The following is a 10,620-nucleotide window of genomic DNA, read 5'->3' as shown; positions in this document are numbered from 1 at the left end:
GGGCAGAATGGTTTGAAGAGCCATCGGACAGGCACAGAATAAACACCAAAACGCAAAGCTGTAACCGCTGGTTGAGCTGCAACTTCAAGGAAAGATCATCAGCCGCTCGCGCTGCTCTCGGCAGCGTGCCTTGCGCTTGCCAGCGGCCACCGGCAGAGATGGAGGGCCCAAGCCAGAGGGGACTGATCCGGCCCGGCTGCTCTTACGCTGTTTGACGTGCAGAGATGTCGAGCTCTGCAATCCTGCTACCGAGTGTCTCCATCTATAGGATCTATAGGAGGGAAGCGGCCGGGCACGGGGCAGGCTCGCATGGCAGCTCCCACCAGCCTCGGCTCCCGTGGGCTTGGGGAACTGACACATGCGGGTGGGCTCCTGCTTTCATTCCAGCGTGTTTTAGGTTCTAGAAAAGGACTCTTCAAAACTTATTTGTTGCTGGTTTATCCGCTACATCCTCAGGCAGAGCCAGCAACGGCAAAGGACAAGCACAGGCATCCAGAGGGGTCTCAGACTAAAAGGCAAAAGCAAGCTAAGCCACTCTTTCTACAAAATGCCTTGTCTCGGGGGTTTTGTGAAATCAGGGTTACAAGGAATGAGGGATACCATTTAAATTCAAAATGTTGGCAGACACTGTATTAAACCATTTTGCATCTTTGTTACACCGAGGCAGCTGCTTTGTCAATAAACTGAGCCAGCTTCACATCTCTCTTGGTCAGTCCACCGCAGTCGTGGGAAATCAGGGTTATCTGAACCTGTCAAAAAGGAAAAGAAAGGGGTTACAAAGCCATTTCGATCTCTGCCACGTAGGCCGAGCAGCAATTCACCGGGAACGCTGCCTCGTCTCTGCAGTGCGCCGGTTTTAGACGATGCTCACTGCTCACGCAAACCAGAAGACGCTGTAGGTGAGGAGGCTTAACAGAGCCTGAAGTCTAACCAAAGCAAGCCCCTCCGCAGAATAAAACAGGCGTTGCATTCTTGGGTTTCATCCAAGAAGAGGCGTCCGATTAAATAACTCACTCTTTACATTTAAATCCCACGGATCGGTTTCACGAAGAACCTGGGCCAGTGACCAAGCTGCCAACAGCGGAGTCAGGGGCTCACGCTTTTTGTTAAAAACCAGCACCCTGAAGGTGAAAAAATTGTTGAGCTTGTTGCAGATTAATTTCAAAAAGAAAAACAAACGGACTGGTGCATTTTGCTAAGACACAGCTGCCTGCACGGGTTTGTTTAGACTAAGCCAGATGACAAGTTGGGCGTTACTTTGTCTCGCCTTTGACTGAGATTTTGGGAAGAGAGAAGAGAAGAAAAGATAAATTCTGACTATTCTGGAAAGCCAAGAAAATCATGAAGAGTAGGTGATCAGGACTTTGTCTGGTGATCATATAATGTCCCCTTAAAGAGGGTGACCTAAAGGGCCGCCGGAGCCCGTGCTGGGACGCTTCTGTTAGGGGGAGAGGTGGGGATGTCCTGCCCTGGCAGTGGTGGTTCCAGGCTGCTTGTCCACATGTCCTTTCAGTGTATTTTTAGCGGGATTGCCATGTATTCACCAAATGCTAAAACAAACAACTCGATATAATGCAATGAGAAGTATTAGAAAATAAAAATAAAGGGAGAGCAAGAGCTTCCCCCTTCACACAGCACCCTTCATTTGAGGGTTGCGGCATACCTTGTAACCCTTGTAAATACGAGACCACCATCAGTTAGGTAATATTATAAACAAATTTTATAAGCTGCTATGTTGAGACATAGGAGCCTACAATTTTGAAAAAAAATCAAACCTAAATTGAGACTGCCAGGCTCCCATTTAGGTACCTACACATCGACGGTCTGCTGCCCTACACCGCTGGGCTCCCGCCTTGTTGCACAGAAAAGAATGAGAGTTGGTGAGTAGTTTCAAAACAGTTCTTTATTCAGGTTGGCTAACTAAGCGTTTAAAGGCTTCTATTTTATTTTTAGATCTCAGCCAGAGAGGTGAAGCGACAGGTCGAAACCATGGGGCTGGTAGCAACTGCAAAGAGCTTGATTCCTGATTCCTCACCACTACAAATATCTCAGCATCTCTTTAAAATCTCAAATCTCTTTCAAAAGACACAACCTCTTTCCATTCCCTTATCTTGTACGTAAGCTACAAAAAAAGGCAGCGAGAACGGGCCAGTGGTTTGGTCTCCTTAACTTGCCATGCCTGTAACTGGGGCCGGTGGCCACGTTACCTTGCTGTAGACATTAAACCATTCCGGGTGGTGATTCATCTTCTCCGCTTGCAGAGCAACACGCGTCATAAATCCGAAAGCCTAAGGAGAGAAAGAGCAAAGAGGAAAATACTCCTCCACCTGCCAGGACTGGCAGCAGATCTGCAAGCTTCACTCCAAAAATCTCAAAAGCTCCTAGAGATGCTCCAAGACTGCCGCACCTCAGGTTTGTGTGGGTTAAAGGAGCATTTCACCCTCTCGTGCCACCGATGCGCTTCCCGACACTGCTGAAATCATCCCCTTCAGACCCCGGTAAATCACTCTGCTCAATGTTACTTACTCCAGGATTCAAAGCCATTGCACGAGAGTAATGATTTTACCTTTGGCATTCAGCAGCGATTTTAAACATCCATCCCAAACCCCCCATCCCTTACTGCACCTTAGAAACGCGCCGTTTCTAATTAAGCACCGTGCCGCCGTGTTCCTGTACTAGACAGATACCAACTCCAGAAACGCATCCTTTCATGTAACTATTTTGCTATTTATTTTACTGGGGGGGAAGAAAGGCGGCAGGTGGGTTTGCCCCTCTACTTCGTGAGAAAATATTTTCCCTTAAAATAAGTTAAAACAGGTTTCCCAATCCCCTGCCCCTACATTCTCGCCGGCACGCTCCCCCAGGACGCAGGTTTTATCACAGGCTCAAGAAGAAAATAATAGTAGGCCCTTGCCAAAATGCTTAGGAGCAAATCACTACATTATAAAGAAAATTAGAATGTCCATGTAAATCAAGAACGCAATTACACAGCAGGGCCCAAAGGGCCTCAGTGCACGAGCAGGATGCCTCTAAGTCAGCGGGCTCTGTTCATAGCGAGCTCCATCCATCGGGGTTCAGGACTTGAATTAACATGTAAAGCGAAAGTAACATCCCCGTTATAGTCTGGTTCATATTATAATACAACAAGCTCAACAAAACCCTACCTGATTTAGGCAGTTTTTTAGTGCTAATTTATGGAAGAGAACGTATATAGCCTGCATTCCACCAAGCGATGGCCATTTCAAACAAACATGTGGTCAACAAATAACATATAATGGTTGATAATAGTTTCAGTCTTTTTTCCTCTCACAAATTACAAAAACCTTTAAGTAAAAAAAGAATCGGTGCCTGGATGAAGTATGACTTTGTTAGTCGCTTTGCCAGTCAAATGAATGCAAACGTTATAATCAGAGAAAATCATTCCAATGAGGTTTGTCATTTGGAAATCACCAAACTGTCAGCAATTAAAAAGCTTTTTTCTTTGACCCAAGAGCATTCCAAAATTCGGGAAAACCTAACTTCCCTTGAAGCGCTCGCTTGGTTTAGTTTTACTTCGAGTGAACAATTACTTTTAAAAATTTGCAAATGTTTCAGCAGCACGCTTTGAAGCAGAAAGCTGCAAGTTGTGCACTAGATGTTAGCAATGATTTGGAACGCTTCTGCGTTAATAGTTCTGGGAGATATTTGATGTAAATGTTTTTAGAGTGTCCAAGGGCTTAATAGGAATGCTATTTCCAACACAGCAATCTGTACACAGACATGTCCCCAAAAGTTCAAAACAGCAATCGCATCTGCAACCTGACTGCCTTTGCGCAAACAAGCGGCAAGGGGAAAAATACATTAAATTTATGAAAACCCTACCAGGTTCATGCATGCTCCACCAGTGTCTGTCTGTCCACCCCAGGAACCCACCCACCTATGTATATACGCAGGTTACGCTACACAAGCACGACTCATGGATTGCGTGACAATAATCACCGCTCCAGCGGAAGGCAGGCAGGGCGGACTACGCCAGCAAACGAGCCTACACGATTAATCTGCTCTGCAGACCTTCCCTCGCGTTGTGACGGCAAATCCTCCCCGTCGGTGGACCGCCAAATCCCCTCCGATCAGCGGAGCACCACGCCAACCCACTGCCTCTTCCCCCCCCCCCGAGAGCAGAAAGTCTCCAGCTGGATAAAACAGTCGGTGCCCTTAGCACCGTTCATCTTCCCGAAGAGCGCTCAACTCGGGGCTGTCCGAGTCACGAAGAGGGATTAATTCTGGCGCAGAGGACCCTCCCCAGCACAGGTCCTGCTGCTCGTTGCTCCAGCTGACCACGACTGTCCCAGCCAGGGCGATCTGGTGTTGCAGCCAAGGACGAAGCCCGCCCGCTGGACATGCCCGCCGTCCCGCGTGCCCCGCTCCGCTCCGAGACGCTCTCCCTCACTGTACATTACCCAAAGCAAGTTGCTTCTTGCATTTTAGTTTATTTTAATTATAGGCAAAAAGTATCTCCCCCTAAGAAAATGAGCTACAGTTCTACCAAGCAATTTCACCAGCGCAATTTCCATTAAGGTCCTAAATACTTCCTTTGCTAATTAAATGAATTGGAGCGCTATTGTTTATGCATCACCTTTATATTTGTAGAGCCGTAACCTTTCTTTGAGAAAATACAATTGGCTCTGGAAGGAAAAGATATTTAGGTTTGATTAGATATGAAAACACTATTACATAAAATCAGTTTGGACATTTCTTCACGTCTTGAAACTTGATCGGTAATTTGGTCTAATTGGTGATCAAGGAAACTATCTTGTGATCAATTAAAGTAATTACCACATTCCGGCAACACAACCAACCTTAATTTGAGCAGGAGTCTGCACTTCTTCAACTTTAATTAAAAATAATGAAAATTATTAAGCAGTCTGCAGTGCAAGATCATTGTCAAGACTGCACTGGTGGGCAGAGTTTATCAGACCATCACACATTTCTTGATGAAAGTGGGGCAAGTACTTTACTCATGACAGTAAGACCCAACACAATCTTGACTTTGGCTACGTTAATTACAGAATTCTGCAGCCCCTCAGCCCCTACCGAGAACTTTTTCAGATTTTTCCTTGAAAAACAAAAAGAGAGGAGAAAGAAAGGACTTGAGCATTTCTAGAAGCCATTACAAAGTATTAAAAGAGATTTTGATGTACTAAATATTATAAAGTATTCTGATATTTCAGTAACAGGCACATTAGGCAGATGCTTTCAACCTATCCTTTCAGGACATTTGGGCTAAAATACCATCCAGGCATACAGGTTATTCTAAATAAATCCATCACATTGCCCAAGCCATGGCAGACTGCAAAATCCCTGTAATGAACCACAAACAGCACTAGAACAAGCAACGAAGGAAGCAATTCTGCAAGACAAGGAGATGCCTTGGGTGTGCCAGTACGTCTCTTCCCTTCATGTCTTCTAAGATCATGAAAGGAGGAACTAAAAACTAATGGTGTTTCAGTCATAACATCACTTTTAAAATGTTTTTTTTAAATACTACCAGCCACAGCATGTCTCCATGAGATAAAAATCAGGGCTACTCTTAGAAGAGCAAGTTAACCTAATAAAGTTAAAAAAAAAAAAAAACCCAAACAAAAAAAAAAAACCCACAAAACCAAACCTTTAAAAAATTCAGCTATCGCACAATGTTTCGGGACTGGCCAAACTGCTTTTGAAAGCGACAAAATACGCTATCGCAAAATAATACTTAATGCAACTTTTATTGCCTGAGAATGGGAAACCCAGGGCCAGACACTTTGCTGTCAGAAGTGGGAGGAAAGATGAAATTCCATCCGCCCCTCTGCACCGCACAACGCTGCACGGCTCCGGGAGAACTGCGGCATCCCGGAGCTAATCTGCTATTATTCTTCCTTTCACACTTCTTAAGCAAGGAATCAATTCATCTTAATACTTTTTAAACATGCTGCTTTCGTACAATGCTTGCCAACATTATCTTGATGAGTTACACATCAAAGCGCCACAGGTCGATATGTCGTGCTAATACATCACCCACCCGCGAGTCCCCGGTGATGGATTACCCCAGTGCATCTCCAGAACAAAGCAGCTGACAGTACTTGACTCAAAAGTGGAGGTATTCAAGAAAAAACAGCCGAAAGGCTCAACAATATAACCATACGCACTTTTTATTTATTTGTTTTAAAACGCGCACGCTACGAAGCGCATACCCGGGCTTCCTAAATCCTTCGGACGCTCAGCCAAGGAAACCATATGCTAATCACAAGTACATTAAAGTTTCTGCCTCCCATCTGTCATTATAACGCTGGAGGTAGCATTAACCTTGACCTTCTGCAGTGCGAGGGCTACCTGTCTTCCCTTCCCCACCCACCCGGGCTGCATCTGTATCATTTATCAGTGGGAAATGAATAAATAAAACAAGTTACAGTGACATTGCCACACAAGGCAAGAGATTTCCTTTCCCACATTTGCTTTCCAATCACCCAAGTAAAAAACACCCTTGCGCACAGTATATATAGCACGCGTTCTCCTTAGCAGTGTGACACTTAGAACAACAATAAACTCAAATCATTAAGGTTCACTTCCAAACTCCAGAAGCTTTCACGTATCCAGCTGATGTTACTACCTAACAGTGAGCTACGGGCCAGCAGATAAAAGGAAAAAAGCTCTTTAACATGGAGCTATTTTCAGTTATGTTTAGCTAGTCACGCGGGTTTGACTTAATCTCACGACGTTTTCTGTTGTGCTGTCAAGAAAAATCCAGGGTTTGTTTTATTTTAATTCTATTTACTCCATTAAGACAGACTTTTACCTTACAAATATGCAAAAATCATCTCACAAGGCCACGCTCTTCATCTGAAAGTGACAATATGGTTAAAACACAAAAGAAGAGGAATCCAGCTAGTATTTTGGAAGGTGAAGGAGCACAGGAGGTCAGGTATTCATCTCAAAACCACGTGCCCATTTTGGGATTCTTCCCTGCTGGCACCATCATCCTGCCTGAACCATCCAGGGACACTGGATCCATGTTGCGTTAGATATTTTCCTCTTTTCTTTTTTTTTTTTTTTTTTTGGCCCTGTCTGGATTCATCCACAACGTAAACCAGGGGAACACCTTCCCATTGTTCTTCCCCAATTTAATACCATTCCAAGAACAGCGGGACAGTCCTTAAGAACGCAACTCAACCACGTCCCAAAACAGAGCTAAACTCACATGATTCACATCCCCACTACGCCATCCTGAAGGTGAACACCACCTAACAAATCACAGGTAGATAAACTTTTTTTCTCTTCTTTAATAGCTCGAGCAGCAAAATATCGTGCATGCAGCCAACCTTCCCATTCCCCAAGTGTCGCTCAGGACTGGGGAAAGCGGTACCCCTAACTCTGAAGACACTACTAAAGGGAAAGGATGGAAGAGGCATACTACAGTGGCACGTACTGCGATGGCATTTCTGTCTTCGTAACGAAATGTGAAACTGAAACAACCCCACAACTACAATTTCCAACTTGTCTATGCTTTTCTGCGTTTACCATATCCTTTCACCATCCAGAGCTGACTGCTCGCATCCCCCATACGTACCTGCACACATCATTCATACAAAAGTGAAACGCTGCTTTGCGCTCTATAAAAAGCTACCTTTTATATTCATATTGTAACTGCAAACACTGCTCTCCATGTCAGATCTGCAGCGGCGTATGCGAAAACCTTTACACCATGTTCTACAAAGAACGCTCTTTCTGTCTCCCAACACTTGTTTACAATTATGTCGGTGAAGAAACTAGCTCGCCAGCTCTATATCAAACATTTTTGACAGCAAAAGCACAAACACTGATCTATTCTAAGTAGTTTGCCACTCTATGTAATCTTGGAAAAGGCATTCTTGCCTTTGATTCTAAAAATGTTTATACTTCATACATTATGCAAATATTTTTTATATATTAAGAAATAATGCAAGCAAAGCTCAAGTTAAATTAAATTCTTCAACAATAACCTTGCCAAAGCACTGATTTTCCTATAAAAAAAAATTATTCCAATTTGTTGATCTTACATTGGATGAAACATACTGTAACAATCTTCATAATTTATGTCCTGTTGGGACACTATGATTTAAAGTAACATAATACAGACCAGCATCACTGCTAATCTAAACCACCTGACCAGATAAACAACAGTTTCCCCTTCTCTCTTCATTGAGGGTATTTCTGCTTATTGTCATATGATTTACCAATTTGAAGAACATGAAGAATAAATGGGGGCAAAGAGAAGCGGAGCTCGGAGGCATGGCCTTTCCTCAATGGGGACATTTCTTACACAGGTACCGGTACAATGTCAAGAGCTGCAGGAGATGACAGAAGGCAATTTCAGGAATGCTGTCCTAGGAAAAGCGCAAGCCGCTCGGAAGTTTACACTCGCTCGGCACAACCTAGACCAAGCGCGGCACCGGACGCAACACCATCCTGATGACGCTCGAGGTGCAGCTCTCCAAAAGAGGTTTGAGTTGAAGGCTTCGTCTCCCAAGCTCAGCAGTGACCTAAACCACGACATCACTTTGTCATGAAGCAGGTGCAAGCGTCATTTGCCCCATCTGAGATTCGACTGGTCTGAAAAACAAATACCAATTTTCTAAGGCCAGGGAATATGGGGATCAATGCAAGAAACGGGACTAAGAGGAAGGCGGAGAGCACCGCCTGCTCTTAAAGCCTTCTCCTTGCTTCGCCTTCCTCTTCCCCTCACGCTCGCTAAGCGTGTGAAATACCTCGCGTGCAATCTGCACGACAACCCCCAACTTGATCTTTTCTAAGCCTGTTTGTATCAAGATTTTCATAACTGCTGAATTTAGACCTATTTTTCTCTTATTGGTGATAATATGACACAAAACGTTACATCTATTACACCTTCTTCCTCGTCACATCTTGACTTTTCCAGCAGCCTCGGATCATTTTTCCTATTCTCATTTTTATTACTGTTAGTGATTGATTGCACCTGGATTTCATGAACAGAAAGCAGATAATATGCTCAGTGATTCAATGAACAGACTTCACGCCAAAATTAATCACCTATTCCACCAAGAAGATTTATAAACTTGATGGAGTGGAAGCGAGAGAACATAGAGATGCCTTAAAGCCGCATAAAAACTTTCTGTGAGTAATAAAAGTTTCAAGCCTAGACTCCACTGGCTCAATACAACCTTACTGCAAAATACATTCATTTGCTTACAGGCAGATAAAAGTAATTACAGTAGCCCATAAAGACTACTGCAAAATAAGTAGTAGACATCCTAAATCCCAACCAAACCTGGAACAAGGTCCCATGATATTTGTAATATATCACTTCATACAGAAATAATTCAAAATAAATGCCTCCCCTCCCCACCCCCAGTTCCAGTTCCTTAGCACTCTAGGTAAACATAAACATAGTAAAAGTAGCCTCATAAGCATTACTTTATTTATTAAAAAATGTAGATCTCTAAATTAGATTTTAGAGAAAAAGAAGGAAAATAATCCCAGGTTTCAGGACTGAACTAGAACATGGAAGAAATCCTCCAGCCACGTAGTCAGCTAAAGCTGACTCTCCACCTCCCAAGCCATTTGTGTGTGCTTTGTGCTCAAAAACGGAACATAAAGGTTGCACTTAGGAGGTTTACACCAAATAAAATGGCTATTTCAAGAAACATAACTTTTTTTAAATGAACTTTTTGCACCCTACCTAAAAACATTAAATAATACAGTGAAGCCTCCATTAACCGAGCACCTGCTAAAGCAATCAGTCACTTAAAATAATAAACTCTCTTGGCTGCGCAACTGAAGGAACAATGATAATTTTACTTGTTAAAGCAAATGTTTGGCCCAGCAAATCAACCCCCTAGCTGTACTGTAATAAAGCCATCACACAAATCACTATAAAAATAAACCAGTAACAAGGTGCAGTCAGTCCCCAGTTCCAACCTTTTGAATTCAGGCCCTCGGCTCACCGGTGTGCTTCGTGCTGCACGAGGATGCTGCCACTTGGGCAATAAACCACCCTCGATCACACGCTGCCAGCCCAGGACACGAAGCCAGTGTAAACCAGACCAAAAAAGAATTCATTTACGCGAATGCTCCACTTCAAAAAGGTGCTCAAATCCTCTGGCTTTTACAGAGCTCAGCTATGGTGTAGAAGAACAGAGAAGTTCATTATCCCATTGCACTACATTTTGGATGGAACAGACCTGGCTACAGCAGAACAAAACACAACTGTTTCCCCCGCAATGTTTCTTTTTACTTGTATGCAAAGGAATTATTTCATCCTGTAGACGTGAAAATGAAGTTCACATGCCATACATGCTGTTGATAACACAGGGAGCGCTCAGACAAAATTTTCCTTGGTCTTTCGGCCAAGATTACACATACTACCAGTTTAATATCCAAGATCTTCTCTGCTGAGTATCCAAGGGCAATCATATCCTGCCTCTGATAATCCTCTAAATCTCTGCCATTTATGATCCTAAGACAACATCAAAGAGTGATAAGAAAGGCATTGCTTCATGATGGATTAAGAGAAGCAGCGGCTGGCCTCATGACCATTTCATCTTCCACTATCCTCCTACCCATTACGCTGTCAGCTTTTTTATGTTG

The 10,620-nt window shown here is 43.6% G+C and overlaps 1 protein-coding gene across 2 annotated transcripts in view; it reads right to left on the bottom strand.

The window, feature by feature from the left end:
• Positions 1-306: 306 nt before the first annotated feature.
• Positions 307-10,620, bottom strand: part of PCBD2 (pterin-4 alpha-carbinolamine dehydratase 2) — a 25,830-nt gene continuing 15,516 nt past the window's right edge. For both annotated transcript variants that reach the window (XM_075715143.1, XM_075715144.1), the window contains exons 4-5: positions 2,208-2,288; positions 307-749 (exon numbers count right to left, since the gene is read on the bottom strand). In XM_075715143.1, the coding sequence (XP_075571258.1) occupies positions 654-749; positions 2,208-2,288 (177 nt within the window). In that variant the 3' untranslated portion in view covers positions 307-653. The remainder of the gene's footprint in view (positions 750-2,207; positions 2,289-10,620) is intronic.

The sequence above is a fragment of the Pelecanus crispus genome, chromosome 8 (assembly GCF_030463565.1).
Source record: "Pelecanus crispus isolate bPelCri1 chromosome 8, bPelCri1.pri, whole genome shotgun sequence".
NCBI classification, from domain to species: Eukaryota; Metazoa; Chordata; class Aves; order Pelecaniformes; family Pelecanidae; genus Pelecanus; species Pelecanus crispus.
The sequence above is the reverse complement of the archived record's forward strand: the minus strand, read 5'-3'. Positions and strand labels throughout refer to the sequence as shown.